We start from the raw sequence: 15,872 nt of genomic DNA on the forward strand, positions 1-15,872 counted from the left end.
GAAGGAAGGAAACTTCCGGAAAAGGGAAAATGATGTTAGCTTCCAAGAAACGGAGAGCATTATGTTGTTACAACATTGTAAGTGTTCTTTTTTTTCACCCGCTGGATGATAGTAGGATGATTTGCCCCGTTTATTTTTGCTTTCGCAACGCTGTTAGGATGCTTTAGTTGCGGAAAAACCTATTTCTCGCTTTGCATTAGGTAATCCCCTGTGGAACTATTAGATTAAATCACCTGTAGCCTACAGTCGCATCATCGTAGCCATTCATCATAATCATCGGGTAGACAACAGGAAAGTTGGCGATGTGAAGAACCACATTTTCGTCACTATATGGCTCGTGCAGCACACGGCCTTGCAAAAGAATTTCCGGGTTCCGAATGAAACGTGGACCGTTGTCTAGTGTCAGGTGCAGCAGTCCTCGTTTCGTGCCTGGAAATTCCCCCTCTCATCCAATCTCCCAACGCATCTCCCATAATGGTCATTTGGGGTACGTTTTATTTACATGCCTCTTGGAGCACTCCTCCTTGATTTACGTTTAGGCTGTAGCGTAGGATAGGAGCCACGGGGCTCAGCTAATCGATACATATCCGCCGCACCTTTTCCAAGGGTTCGCTGGCATTATACGGCGCAAAGATGAATGTATTTAATCCTATTTACAATAATACACAAACACACTCACATAAATACAAGGCAAACAGAACGATTAAATGATATTTGAAAAAGCTTTCTCTTCGGTGTCGTGTTTCGATGCACCTGCAAAACAAAAAAAGCAAACGTTATTTACAAACACAGAATTCGGATTTAACTAACCAAACATATCACTTGAAAGCAACTATATTTGCATTAAAATTATATGATATATCAACAATGACATTTGAACAACTATATCACTGTATTGTACGCGAAAATTGTTACGCAAAAGATATATATTGCACAGGCAGGGCGGAAGAGTTATTAAACGTTTCCCTGCTATCCAACTAGGATACAAACTCAAACATATCAAATGAATTATAAAAGAAAAAAAACACAAAGGTCACAGTATAAACGACCATTCTTGACTAAAACTACTTTACTCTAGATGTCTATGTTTGATGAAACAAGAAGATTAAAAATTCAAAAACATATCGAGAAAAATGTGTCACAAAACAAAAGCATATGAATAGCATAAGATACCGGTTTAGATAAGCGTTTTCCATTGTGAGGTCAAGTAGAATGGCAAATATGTGTGACAGAAAGAAAATGCTCCCCTGATCGAGGCGTCTTTTACCAACAGGACGATAGCGCGAAAAGCCCCTCACAAAAAAAAGAAACAATCATGTTATTACATTTTGATACATTTATACATATACACGCGCCCGTTGGAGTGTTGACTTCGTTGGTCGCACTCGCAACAATCAAGCATGGTTTCTTCCAAAATCTCAACATATCGTGAACCCAAGCAACAAAAAAAAACCAAAAGTACGGAAGGAAACAGTACCAGTTCCGTTTTGTCCCATGCATGAATCACACTTGAGTTCCTTCTTCCACCCAATTGTCATCGAGATAGCGGAACGCGAGCAAACGACGGTGTTAGTGTATTGCACGAAACATAAGGAATGTATATCAATCATTCGGTTCGCTTGCCTTTGCCGTCCCCTGGAGGGCGATGGTAAGGATCTAGATAAAATTAACCGATCGTAACATATCACTCACACGCCGCACGCGGGCATGCCTACCGGTTTCCTCGGTTTGTGCATTCCCGTGGCGTGTGCGACTGTCGGGAGGTGAAAAATCAGGCAAACATATATCCCTGTTACACTCTCTAGAAGCTATGGATTTTCAAAGAAAAACGCATCCCAACCCAAATTCCAGCCTTTTTGCGGGTAGAGAAAGCAAAAGTTTACATGCCCAACTCCAACATATCCAAACACATATCATTAGTGAAGTTAAGGCAGCATCTAGCAGCAAGTATACACCACTTCAACCACCACGATTGTTTACGTTTTGGCCCTATTTGGCAACGACATCCTGGTGTACGTCTTTAAGCGTTAGGAGTCCCCCCGATGAGAAGGTGAAAACCCACAAATGTACCCAAACCATCTAGGCAACGTCGGCAATAGGCATTGAGAAACAGCAAAATAGAACTGTAATTGTAAGTAAATAGTTAAAGGTGCACAATTAGCGCGCAATGCAAAATCGATGCAAAACTGATCATTCTACTCATAACGAGAAAAATTCTACAATTAATGTCATTTCCCAACTCTGGATGGAATAGCTTGAGCAATGTTCTCACACAGTCACATATCACTCGTATTGCCTTCACCAGTTTCGCTCAGTCAGTTGCATACGATGCGTTGTTAAAACCCCCGCAACCCGTGGAACCACTTTCCTACCACCGGCAGGAAAAGTGGGGAAAAACTAAGCATGTGCTTGATATATGCATAATAATATAAAGATTCTGGAAAGTGACTGGAGGATATGTTCACTTTCAGCAAGCGACCAACACTGAATGCAATGGTAGTGTATGGGACGTGTCCAAAATGATCGGACCTCGTCCCGAAAGGGGTTGAATTATTTTTCACCTCGGTGTGTGAACGGGAAAGGGGAAGGACGAGAAAGAAATATTATTCCACATATATACTAAACATTTTAGCCTGTAAGCAAGTGGTGTTGGCGCTTCTACGAAGCGAACGACCTACGAACGGTGAAGGATGAACCGAAATTTACATTAATATAACATTTGTATACACAGGCAAAACTTTCACAGAGACGCACTAGATATATACACATACATATATTTTCATACTTCCTTGTCCGTGGCAGGAGTACAACCAGGGTGGGGCGGGAAAAAGAAATATTGTCTCACGCGAGTGAGTCTTTCGGATTGAATGGGATGGAAATGGTTCACCCGGATGGGGATCATCAGCTTTTGGCAAACATAACATTCCGGATTGAGTGTTTTGCACTCTACTTGCTTTTAAAGTTTCATTTTTCTCCAGAGAAGTGGCTCTATCCACACCGCGCTTTAGATCATTCGTCATCCAATGACGGTAATCTTTGACTTTTGCAACACCGTTTGTCAATTTAAAAGTCTCCCTTTGCATGCATATTCACCGTAAATGTTTCCCTTTTGCGATTGCGGGTAGGCATATATGTGAACGTATTTTTCAATTTTCACCCCTTTGAATCGGGATGTTTGGAAACTTTTGCAATATCCGTTTATACATTATCAATTACCGGGTGGGGAGGAAAGAAAAACAAAACCCCACGATGCGGGTGCACAGCAGTAGCAGTAACTCTTTTCTTACAATACATACAAACACATACACACACGGTTCTACGATTAGATGTGCGTTTGCGTGTTTATTAACCGCCAGTCTCACCCCATCATCATGGTTCCATCCAATGCGAACGATCCGATGGCAGAAGGCATTTTCTGCTCGCAAATTGTAATTTCAATCATTCTATCGGTGTACTTGTTGCTCGCAACGCAGCGGCAGCTAACATGAGATGTAATAAGCACTGTGTGTAACAACAAACTACAAACCCCGTTCTACTGTGTCGCTCCGGTGGGAGGCATTTAAAATGAAAATTCTTTAAAAATTATCTGTGTGAGAAAACAAAAAAGAAAATCATCATAGCATATAAGGAGCGCAGCGAAGATATGTTGAGAGCAGTTGGAAAACGAAAATGGTGTAAACATTAAAAAAATACCAAATTGATACTACTATATCAAACACACAAAACAAACAAACAAACAATACTCTAATCGTTCGTTTATTTACAAACAAATGCAAATGCTTGTTGTTGTTAATGAAACGTTTCCCACGATCACAAGAACGCTTGTCTTTACCAGAAACTACGTTGGAACGATACATATATCATAATTGATGGTGATTCCACAAAACACTCTACAATTTACTTCAAACTTGTACATGAGAAGGAAACAAAAAACAAACAGTTACGAATGGCAAAACGCATCAAATAGAATCAAGCATGAATAGCTTCTAGCAGTGAGAAAAAATAGATAAAAAAAACAGAACATAGTCAACAACAAACAACACAACAACTGTAGCATAGAAAGAAGGTAACGCTGGAACGAACAGTTCCGCTAAATGTTTAGATGCAACCGCACCACGTCATGCAATAGATATCACCTCTGTCGTACAGTAGCGTGTGCACCTCCGCCAGTGTGTCCACAAAGCCCAGCAAATGTAGCCAAACAACTGGGAAGCGGTAGACCATTCGGATAAAGTACAGCCGCAAGAATAGTAGCGTAAGCTAGCCCGACAACCGAAGGTCAGTTTTTCCCAGCGGAAAAACATGAAACACCATCCAGGCCAGGGGCGGCCCTCAGGCGGCTGTGTCTCCCGGTATCTAGCTACAGGAGATGCAAGGGGCGATGAAAATGGAGTTATATTTGTATTTGCCGGTAGGAAAAGAAAGAAAGGCAGCGAGCAGCGTGAAACATCTGGCGGCTTGCGCGGGAAAACAAGAGAACGGAAGCAAGAAAAAAAAGCAACCGAATGCCTTCGAGCGAAGGAAGTGATAACTGTTGAGGGAAGGACCGCGGCAAGAAGGCAGGAAAGAATGGTAGAAAGGTTGGGATGAATTTTCCAAAACAGCGCGTGCTTGAAATGCGTATGAAAAGAGCGAACGATGTACTGTCATGTCATATTGGTGCAGATGATGAGAATTGCTAATGCGATGCTAAAATAAAGACATTTCCCCGATTCGATTCGGAAGCCAACAGCTGTGTCGTGTATATCTTTTTGATTTGTGGTTTGAGAAATTTATATGTGCTGATGAATATTTTTCCACCTTTAAAACATGGGAGACGTAGTTTTTATTGGTATATTTTAGTACATAATTATTTTACTTAGAGTTTCTTCTCCAATTTTAACATTATCCTAGTTGTTGTTTTTTAAACATCCCATTATTGTGTCAAGTCTTTAATGTGTTATGTACATAAGAGTTTGTTAGTAAGTTTGTTGTTTTACTTGTTTATGTGTAAGGTGTGTGTTTATGTTTACTTTAAAGATTGTGTGTATCTTTGTATGTTTCCTTTAAAATTATTGCCTGAACGCAATATTAAAAATTCTTATTTGTATTAAACCCGCGATGCACCAGGAACAGGAAGCATAGTCGGTCGAGGGCCGGTGTCCAATGTTCAGTCGAGTTGCCAAGTGGCCCCTGCGGGTAAGAGAGTGAACGGGATTAAGCCTGCAGCAATGGAACAATTCAGTATTCAAGCGTAACGTTGCAGAGATGAAGTGGACCCAGCTCCCCTGAAATTTCATTGCACTACGGCACGCTAGTCGTTGAAACGGAAGCTTCAGCACTTGGTCACGCCGGGATATGAGACTCTTGAATGGGATGGAAATGACACATCAACTGCTGGCGACACGATGCATGCAACAACGATGTCCCGAGCAGATGCGCTGTGAAAACGATTTCGTCCTCCTCGTATCGGATCCATCACCATAATTACCACTTTTCTGCTTCCGGTTGACACAAGAGTCCTGTTGTCCGAGGTGACGAGCGGCTGTCACAAAGTTGTCTTATTCACCCGTCATAACCTCCATGAACTCTGCAATGGGAATGTGAAAAAGGAGCGCCAATTATTTCCACTGCAAAGGGAAGTGTTCTACCGCAGGAAGTCACGATGTCACCGTTCGTCCAATATTTACCCTCAAAGTCAACCGTTCCGGAACCGTCCGCATCAATCTCATCTATGATATCGTCGAGCTCGTTCTCCGGGACCGCACCGTCCAGCTCGCGCAGGATCTGCTTGAACACCTCCAGCGGGATAAATCCCGTGCCTTGTGGAGCGAGACGCACGTGTGCAAAAGTTGGTGAATAGTTTTGAAACTGATTCAAGTTGTCTAACCATAAATTACGGTTCTCTTACCGGCTTTGTCGTACATCATGAAAACTTCACGTAGTTCCGCCCGCAGCGCATCGTAGTCCTCTTCCGGTTCGACGTAGTTCGAGGCCAGCTCGATAAACTCCTCCCATTCGATCTGGCCCGATTCGTCGATGTCGTACTCTTCGATGATTTCCTTCAGCTCATCGTCGGACATGCTGTAGCCGAGCAAATCCAGAATGGTGCCGACGACCTCCATCGAGATGCATCCCTTCTTCTCGATGTCGAACGCCGTGAACGCTTCCCTCAGGACTGCTCGTGAGAGACACACCGGGATGGAACGTTAACATTCTGGCACGGTTTCCCCGAAACAGAAGATCGATAAACTTACTCTTGGTTTGATCCTTGCTCAGCTCGGTTTTGTTCATTTTGATTTCGCTAGTACGTTGATCGCCAATCAAAAAGGAATCTAACCGCACAGTCTCCCGGTTCTATCGCACAACTGACCGTGACCGTTGAGACATCGGGTCCTTTTTGTTAACCAATTGATCCTGCCGCCATTACAATCGATTGCCATCAAAAACTTATGGGTTGTGCTCTATTTTCGGCGCTATCTAGCAGTTTGATTCGATTTGCTACTTTGTCCGGTGTGCTACGTGTCTCTTCTTCAATCGATTGTGCCCGAGGTGAAAATAGTTCGCATTCGCGAATCTAAGCGGTTGATGCATCTTTTGTGTCACATTGTAGTATCGACTTTAATCCGCGAACAGTTAGTTAGAAGATGGGCGCACTGCAGTCTGCGATAAAATGCGTACCGAATAAAGTTATTCGAACGTTGCTCGAAGTTTTCTCCTGGGACAAACGTGTACGCTATCTTACGCAGCACAAACAAAATGAGTACGCAATGCAGAAGATGATTCTTAGAATTCAAAATGAAACTACAGTCCACGATAAAGGGTTTTCTTAAAACACTACTTAAAACACAGTACAGTTGGTCCCCGCAGTACGCGAATGTTTGGGACCGAACGCAATAGCGTATATCGAATTTTCGCGTATTGCGGATTTCCCCTGCCATATCGTTTATACCTCATATTGAAGAGTTGACACTAAGAGGGGACCGCTTATTTAACATATCTTCTATCCAAATCACTTATAAGTGATCAATTTATTTTATTGTATCATTATATCTCTGTTAAAAAGTGCATATTAAAAACTTCATCCTACCAAAACAAAGTAAAATTTACTAATCAGAGCTCAAGCAACGCTATGAGCTGTCAGTTGTAAAAAATTGCGTATTGCGAATTCGTGTATATCGAGTATAGCATACTGCGGGGACCAACTGTATCCTTGAATTTCACTCATCCTTCTCCTATGAGAAAAAAGCGCCTTTGGGTATGCAAACGGCCGAACACTAGCGATGATCACATTTTGTTTTCTATTTCGTTTTTGGCAATATGCCAACACTAAAAATCAATCGCATCTGTGGTTTCTATTTTTAATTTTAAAAGGATGATTAAAAGTCGTAAGTAAAATTATTCTATATCAACTATTACTAAGTACAAGAATTCATAATAAGGCAAGCAAAATCAATCCACATGACCCTGGAACGAGTAATATCAAAGAGTTATTTGAATTAAAGTATGTCAAAAATTAAAATGAGCTAAGGAAAGGTTTTTTTTTTGTATGGATTCCAGGCCTTGTCAATCTGTCCACCGGTGCTCCTGTTCTTTGTGCGGGGTCATTTCTGGCCGTTCAATTTCCATTGTAAAACGAAAAGTAACACAGGTCTGAAATGTTCATGATTTTATCGTTAATAGTAACTAAAACTACTAAAAATTTAGTTTCCAGCTTAGAGATACCACAGTAGCGCGTTTTCCTTGGCTCGATTTACTTTTTGACAAACTCTACTTAGTCCTTGATAAATTTATTTCGCACATTATCAGTTTAGCTAGTTTAGCTATATTTTCTCAATCTAACTGATACTCGACTGGTTAAGAAAATAGACTCAAGTTCATGTTTTTGTAACATTTCATTTTTTTATTAATCGATTGCCTTCCTGTCGGAATGGTTATAAAAGAATAAAAACAATGTTTCTGTTAAGAGTACTGTGTTACTTAGTGTTAAGATGCATTTGCACTTAAATGCACTAAACAGTGTACGTGTGCTTGTCAGTATTTGTGCGTGTAAGTGTGTGCGTGTATGTGGTGTTGTAAGCAATCGTTTTCCATAGTTGACAAGACGAGATAGACGTTTGATTACCGCAAAAATAAATCCATCTTCTCACCCAAGGTTACGGTACGGTTCCGTTCGTAGAATGGTCCATACCATTATGTGAATGTCCATCAACATCATTACTCGTCCTTTGGACCTGTAAAGGAATCGAACGATTTCTGTAACCATTTGTTGCAAAACGATGCATGAGTGAACAATGAGCCTTCGCCGTAAACCGCAAATTCAACCGGATCCTTCATGACGGATGATTGTGACTTCCCGTCCCGACTGTCAACCGTCCTTTTGCGGGTTGCCTAAAGTAACCAACTGGCAAGTAACTGGTCGATGCTTTTAATTAGTTCCTGCTGGAAAAAGAGAATTCTCAAGGGTGCCCTCAGCGCATCAACAATTTCAACGTGGCACATGAAAGTGGACAAGCTCGTATCATGTGCACGGATTCGTATAACAAGCGCATGCAAAATAGACCGTACAACGCACACGACGGGTTGTGGCATGTAACATGGCAAGTGGCAACACAGACACTGGCTTACAAAGGACGTACACGAGAGCTTCGAAGGACATTGGACACACCAGCCAGACGGTAGACACATGAAATGCAAATGACACAATACTCTGCACGAACACGATGGTGAAACGATGAAACGGGTGGGGGGAAAGGCTACGTTATGGCAGAGACAGATGCAACAGGAGCGCACAACAATTTGCAACGGCACAGGATGGCACTGCTGCGACGTTGTGGACGCTCTGTATCAGATCTGCTACCATAATTACCATTTTTCCGTATCCGTCCGTCAACGGGTTGTGTTTTATGAGGCTTCTTCACCTGTCATAACTTCCATGAACTCTGCAACGAAAGGGAGAAAAGATGAGAAACATAATGAATTCCCTTTTTGCCAGGACAATCACTGCTTTATTGAATGTAGTGAATGTGTTGCCACTCTCATCTCATGGCCAATATTTACCCTCAAAGTCAACCGTTTTCGAACTGTCCGCATCAATCTCATCAATGATATCGTCTAGCTCGTTCTCCGGGACAGCTCCATCGAGTTCACGCAGGATTTGCTTGAAAGTTTCGACCGGGATGAAGCCCTTACCTGCAGGGTGCAAAATTTCAGCATGTAGTCAAACTTTGAAGCCACAACCAAAGGGATTTCCTGGATCTTACCATCTTTGTCGTACATCATGAAAACTTCACGGAGTTCCGCCCGCAGTACGTCGTAGTCCTCCTCCGGTTCCACGTAGTTCGAGGCCAGATCGATGAACTCCTCAAAATCAATCTCACCCGACTCATCCACATCGTACTCCTCCATCACTTCCTTCAGCTCTTCCTCGGACATGCTGTAGTCTAGCAGTTCCAGGATCGTTCCAATCACCTCCACCGAGATGCTTCCCTTCTTCTCGATATCGAACGCCGTGAACGCATCCTTCAAGACTAAAAGTATCGGGAAAATATTAAAATAGTACGCTGTGTTCCTCGTTGCTCACGGAAATATTTCAAAAAGGATTAATAGACATACTCTTAAGCTGATCCTTGCTCAATTCTTTGCCCTCCATATTGCTTGGGAGTTAAGTTTCACGCTGCTCCAATAGGATCTCAGTAGTACAATCACAGGAATCACTGCTGCAGAACTGACCGTGAAAGTGGCAGCCTCAAGCCCTTTTTGTTGATGTGCTATCCCACCTGGCCGAACCCGAAATGATTACAATCGGTTGCGAGCTTATGGGTTGCGCTCTATTTTAATTTTTTCTTGATTGATCAAACCGACCACCCGGCTATGCAGTTGATCAATCGCCATAGTCGTTGCACTGCAAAATAGCATGCACTTTGACTGTTTGTCTCGGGTTTCGGGTAAGTGCAGCAAACAGTAGGGACATCATGCCCATTGTCGTCGCTCGCCGCATAAGTGTGCCGAGACGAGGAAGGCGAGCAGCACTCGATACAGGAATGCGTGTCACATACTGCCATTTACCCTTTGAACGTTTGCTCGTGGCACGCGCCTTCGTTGACTGTACTTATCACGTCACTCTCATCAGATTACCGTGATACGATCTATTAATGTCTGTAATTAATTAATTTTTAATTTTCAATTCAAGCTGATTGAATAGCGATTTTAAATAGTTTATAATCATATCTGTTATGCTTTATTATTGTTATTCATGTAACCTGATTTTGTGACATCTTTTAAATATTATTTTAATCTGATATTGCTGTCTTATACAACAAATAAAACCCTTTCCCTATTTGTTTAATAGCAACAAACATTCAATTGAATCCAATTACTATCGACTTCGAACACTAACTTAAACCGGTTCAAAGCTTGCGCCTTTTGTTATGCAATTTACAGCACATTTCAAACCGATTCGCATTCCGGGTTCGGCTCGTTGTTTTTAAAAGTATCGTTTTACATTTTCATACCGGATATGCGGCCCCACTGAGAAAATAAGTCATTTATTGATCGTTTTGCTATTTCACCCTACACCGTATCCAATTACTTCGTGACGAATTGACGCAGTTGAAGAGAGCGTGTTAAACAAAATGGCCCTATAATGATAATTTCCGTATCACCAGTGCTATCGGCCACATCGTCCTGTAAACGGGCGGAAAATTGCGTTCACTTACCCACCCTTGCCATCGGGAGTCGGCGCGCGGCGGGAAAATTACACATACTCAAAGGGAAATTCCTGCCCGTCCAGACCGATTCACCTTTGCCGCTCAACCGTAGCGCACGCGAAGATAATTCCAGCGGATACCAACCGCCCCGATAGCTTGTATTTACCTACAGGAATCGTCATATCGGCTACGATATCAAAACAGACACCTACCCCGCCGTCGGGTTGGAGGATGCAACGAGTGCGTTATCAGACGGCTGAACAGTGGGGTGGTGAACGGGTTACACGGCATTCCGATAGCGAATCGTTGGCCGTATTTTCACCCGTGTGCCGCGACAGGGCTATTTGCCAACATGATTGCAATGCAAGTTCGTCTGATTCGATTAGCCCCCGTTTTCCACCCTCCGGCCCCGACCCGTCAGCTTCATTGCCATTTTCCACCACCGTAACTATGGACACCTCGATAGCGGGTGTGTTGTGAGTGTTAACGAGCCAGCAGGCGATGGCAGTGATAATTTGGCGCCCGGAAGTGAAGCGCCTGGAATGGACGCAGCTCGTTCTGAAGTTGCATTTCAGCAGCGACAGGAAATTGTGCAACGCGGGAACTATGCTCGGGATGAAGGGGAGGCTCACGATCACCAGCAGCAATCGGCCGCAGCAGCAGCAGCAACGCAGCAGTCCCGGGAAGAGGTAGCAAATTAGATTTGTTTAATTTTTCACCTCCGCTCACTGGAGTTGATTTCATTTTGTCCTCTCATCAGCTGCTATCCATCGCTCGATTGGAAACGGAATCGAAACGGCTGCCTGGCGGTTCTGTTCTGCGTGACTTGCTTCTCCGTGATGATGTGCCTGGTGTTGGCGGACATTTTCAAGCACGTCGACAACGAGTAGGTATCGAAGCGCTCGGCTTGGTCTGGAAGGATAGTTAATTGTTCGGAAGTTTCTGGCGCTGGCTTCAACCGCAAATTGAAACTATTTTCCCCTTTTCCCTTGTTTTTCCTGCGTTTAGTGGTAGCGTAACGGCTTCGACCGAAATGCCTGGCAAAGTTTATCCACTGCTCGGGGCCAGGATGGACGAGGAAGTTGGAAAGTGTAAGCTTACTTCCGAGTGTGCTATTGAGTGCACCGATATAGATGTGATTAATATATCGGTCGAAGTGTACGAGCTGGCCAAGGTAAGTGGACATGGTGTGTTTGTTGGTAGTCGAAGGTTCGTGAAGGATTACAATGCAGAGAATTTCCAGAAAAGACTTCCATTTTCCCATTTATCACCATCAGACCAACTCTTGTGCATCGTTTAATCTGAACGTGGTATCGCTGTACATAGAGGATAGTGTACTAAAGCCAAACTGGTTACAGTTGGACCTTGACCTCGACGTGGGGTCGCTACAGATGATGAACTCCAACGTCGTTGCCATCGAGCCGGAAACCTTCGACGTGGGATGGTTCTTCGGTACGACCGTGTTAACGCTGCAGTCACTCAAAATCGAGTACCTCCCGACGACGGTGTTTCTGGGGTTGCAAAGCTTGAAAGAGCTGAACCTGCGGAATCTGCCCCTGCGGAAGATCGATCCGTACGTGTTGAGCCCGATGAAGTACTCCCTCACGCGGCTAACCGTCGAGAGCAGCCTGGACGGGATTAGCCCGAAAAATCTAACCGGCTCAGTGACCCTCGATCGGCTCGAGATACTCTCGCTGGAGTACAACCGATTCGAGGATCAGTTGCAGCAGAACACGTTCGCGAAGCTACCGGCAATGGCCAGCTTGTACTTGCGTAGCTCGCACATAACTTCGCTCGGTGGAACCGTTTTTGAGAACATTGCCAACACCGTCAAACAGATATACTTGAACGGGAATGAGCTGAGTGTCATCGAGGAAGGGACGTTCGATAGCCTCCAGCTGATGGGCGGGAAGGTGTACTTAAAAGACAATCCATGGGTGTGCGGATGTGAGTTGGCCTATTTGCAGAAGCTTTTGACCACCACCAGCTTCGTGTTGGATCAACCGATGTGTGACAGCCCGGTCGAGTTTAGCGGTTTGTTGATTAGCGATGTTCCACTTTGTGCTACACCGACACCATCTGTTGCGCCCTCGATTACCACTGAGTCATCGACTGTGTCATCTGATACGACGGAGCCATCGTTGACACAGAGCACGACAGAACCATCGTTCACCACAACAAGCGAGCAGATGACTACGGAATCGACACCTGCTGAGGACACTACAGAAAGCGAGCCAAGCACGACAGATGGTGAAACAACGTCGAACTATGATTCCACCACCGAGGAGATTACCTCAGAAGAACGTACAAGCAAGCATGAGCCAACTGATTACACGACAACTTCATCCTCAATGGTCTCCACTGAAACGACTTTGGAAATAACAACCCAAACGCCAGACACTACCTCGCAGGAAACAACCACCATGAGTGTTGATACTACGACAGAAGAAACCGGAACAACTTCCACTGAAGAAACGACCACGACTCCCTATACAACAGTGTCAGATTGGATCACACCAGAGGAAACAACTTCAAGTTCACCCTCGACGGAAGAACAAACGACGGAAACATCGGCGGAATCTTCGACGGAATCACCGACAGACTCCGCGACGACGGAGTTTTCCAGCTCGGAAACAACGCCCCAAACCCTCCCGACCATCCAGCCGAATGTCGTCGAGTTGCAGTGCGAAAGTACGGCCAATCCACTGATCTCGGAGATAACCACCGAGAAGGCCGACTCGGCACGCTTGGTCGGTGCCGGTACGATCGCGCTCAACGTGGCGACCCGCTCGAAGCTGTTCACCATCTCCGAGGCGCAGGAGGGTGCGGTCGAGATCTTCTTCGACAAGACGACGTACGGTGCGGTCCTGTGGTTCACCGACACCTCCACCCTGTCGACGGTGTTCTCCACCAACGTCGAGAGCAGTGCGCACTGCCAGACGCTCGGTAGCCAGAAGATGCGCGTCAGCAATCTCGTGCCGGACAAGAATTACATCTTCTGCGCGTTTAGCCTGCACGAGACGATGGTGTCCCCGTTCAACTGCCTGCCGTACCGCTTGCTCCCGGTGTACGGGCAGCGGGCCTGGCTGGTGGAGGACCAGAAGATCATGATGATCAGCATTATCATCTCGTCCATCTTGGTCGCGCTGCTGACCGGGGTGCTGGTGACGTACTGTTTCTTCAAAAGTTTGGCCCTCTACCAAACCAATCGTAAGTGCGGGGTGAAGGCTGGGGCAAGGTGTTCTCGGTGTATTTAAAAACGAACCATCCCACCAAGGGCTTTCCTTCGTTACAGATTCCAAAACGTCCGTGCTGCCGCTAGAGAACAACACCATCAAGAACACGTACATGTCACCGATGCCCCCGAAGAAACCGGTTACACCTGAGAGGTTTGTTAATTTCTTTTTCCGCTCAAATAACTTTTTTTTTCTATATTTTGACAATGATGTTTCATGATTATTTGTTGATAGCAGAATTAAAATACCAACATGAAATCGATAACCGTTCTGTCAATTTTTTCATTAAATAGTTCCTTGTTTTTGTTTATCATTACTTGAATATATTCAATTTAGAAACCGTACCAAGAAGAAATAGGATAGTTCAAATCATTTTATTTGAGATCAAATAGAATAAAGCTACTAAATCGATAAGAGACAATTGATTAGAAAAGGCAGCTCATTGTTCTACATATTTAGCCCTTTTACAGTTGACACAGTTTTTCAAGCTTACAATCTTTCATATATTCAGTTTTCAAGACCCGATAGTTGAGACTTACTTTTCAGTATTATTGTCCGAACTGATCAACCGTTAGAAGCGTTATTTCTAAATATAAATATTTGGTACTTTTTGGTAAAATCTTTCTCTTCGTTAATAGCAATTAGTAAAGGAGAATTAATTCCAATTTATACTAAAGACTGTTACTCCATTCTAAGAACTTTTCAATCTGCCTCCAATCGGAAACGTCCTTGAGGCTGAAAACTATTCGCAAATGGATTTTCTGCACTTCATCCAATTTGATGAAATTTAATTTTAGCCATCCATGATACCTTTCCTTTCGTTCCTTCGTTACTTTCTCTAACCGGCTTCCGTTCTATTTTGCCGGCCATCCGCTGCGCACCATCCAACCAGGCCCAACATCAAGCGCAGCGTGTCCGATACGAGCATCGAGAGTGGCCGAAGTTACGTCTCGGCCGTCGTCCCGGCGACCCAGTTCCAGTACATCTCCTGGAAGATGGAAAACCGCGCGCGACCTTCGCTCGAGTTCTACCCGAACGAGCCACCGCCCCCGCCGCTGCCACCGCACCCGAGCAAGCGGCTCAAGAAGCAGAAGTCGGAGATCAAAATAAACTTTCACCAGCAGCAGGAAATCTACGACGAGCCGGGCGCTACAACGAGCTACAATGGACGGACGGCCGGCAGCAGTACGCTGCATCAGTCCCTCCGCAGCAATCGGCACCGGGCGAGCTACGGCGGTGGTGGTGGTGGAATGCTGCACTGAGATCCTCTCCCCGATATCATGCCCCGCCACTTGGGAAAATTGTGACCCACACTTGCATGAGCATCACACCTCGCATGTCGCTAGTATAAGTACCGTATGTGCACCACAGCAGCTTCGAATCGGTTCGAATGAATAAATGATTAGAAATACATACCACCGAAACAGCACAAGAAAGTTACCACGAGGAGGGAAGGTGGAGCAGTTTTCCTCGGGCGAGCTGCCAAAACGTTTCCATCATCCACTGATCCCTTCTCGCAGCCGTGTTCGAATTTTCCGGCGAAGGCGCTTCTTCCTTCAACACTTAGACACTTTTGCGTGGGCAAAGAACACCGGAAAATGAAGAAAACAGATTCCCCGGGGGCCAACGAAACGGTGATGAGTCAGTCGGGAAAGGCGGTAATCCGATGTACGGTGCGCCTCTCGAACACACTCGCACACAAATTATAGTGGTTTAGGCATCCACCGGTTGACCGTGGCCGTCGGAAGGGAGCTTCTTCTAACAGCGACAGTAATGGCGGCATCTAGAGAGAGAGAGAACCGCGGATCGGTTTTCCCTTTACCCCTTGGAAAAGGAAAAAGTAAACACAAAACCAAACAACCCTTGCACGAACCAACGCCAAAATACACACTCTCTGCTTCTCTTCAATCGATTGCAAACCGGTGAACCAATGGTCTAGCGTCACGTT

At 44.7% G+C, this 15,872-nt stretch overlaps 3 protein-coding genes across 3 annotated transcripts; 1 reads left to right on the forward strand and 2 right to left on the reverse strand.

Annotated features, from left to right (window-relative positions):
* Nucleotides 1–5,540: 5,540 nt before the first annotated feature.
* Nucleotides 5,541–6,273, reverse strand: LOC131281084 (troponin C, isoallergen Bla g 6.0101-like). The gene is made up of 4 exons (XM_058310338.1): nucleotides 6,237–6,273; nucleotides 5,891–6,157; nucleotides 5,670–5,801; nucleotides 5,541–5,569 (listed from the first exon to the last, which is right to left on the reverse strand). Exons 1-4 carry the CDS (start codon nucleotides 6,271–6,273, stop codon nucleotides 5,541–5,543), a joined length of 465 nt encoding a protein of 154 aa, XP_058166321.1.
* A 2,610-nt stretch (nucleotides 6,274–8,883) lies between these two features.
* On the reverse strand, nucleotides 8,884–9,631 carry LOC131281703 (troponin C, isoallergen Bla g 6.0101-like). The gene is made up of 4 exons (XM_058311051.1): nucleotides 9,595–9,631; nucleotides 9,243–9,509; nucleotides 9,040–9,171; nucleotides 8,884–8,921 (listed from the first exon to the last, which is right to left on the reverse strand). The coding sequence occupies exons 1-4, from the start codon at nucleotides 9,629–9,631 to the stop codon at nucleotides 8,884–8,886; spliced, it is 474 nt and encodes a 157-aa protein (XP_058167034.1).
* Nucleotides 9,632–11,303: 1,672 nt separating this feature from the next.
* LOC131282038 (leucine-rich repeat, immunoglobulin-like domain and transmembrane domain-containing protein 3) lies at nucleotides 11,304–15,186 on the forward strand. The gene is made up of 6 exons (XM_058311420.1): nucleotides 11,304–11,377; nucleotides 11,449–11,574; nucleotides 11,697–11,862; nucleotides 11,966–13,898; nucleotides 13,984–14,077; nucleotides 14,817–15,186. The coding sequence occupies exons 1-6, from the start codon at nucleotides 11,304–11,306 to the stop codon at nucleotides 15,184–15,186; spliced, it is 2,763 nt and encodes a 920-aa protein (XP_058167403.1).
* The last annotated feature ends 686 nt before the right edge of the window (nucleotides 15,187–15,872 follow it).

This window comes from Anopheles ziemanni, chromosome 2 (genome assembly GCF_943734765.1).
Source record: "Anopheles ziemanni chromosome 2, idAnoZiCoDA_A2_x.2, whole genome shotgun sequence".
NCBI classification, from domain to species: Eukaryota; Metazoa; Arthropoda; class Insecta; order Diptera; family Culicidae; genus Anopheles; species Anopheles ziemanni.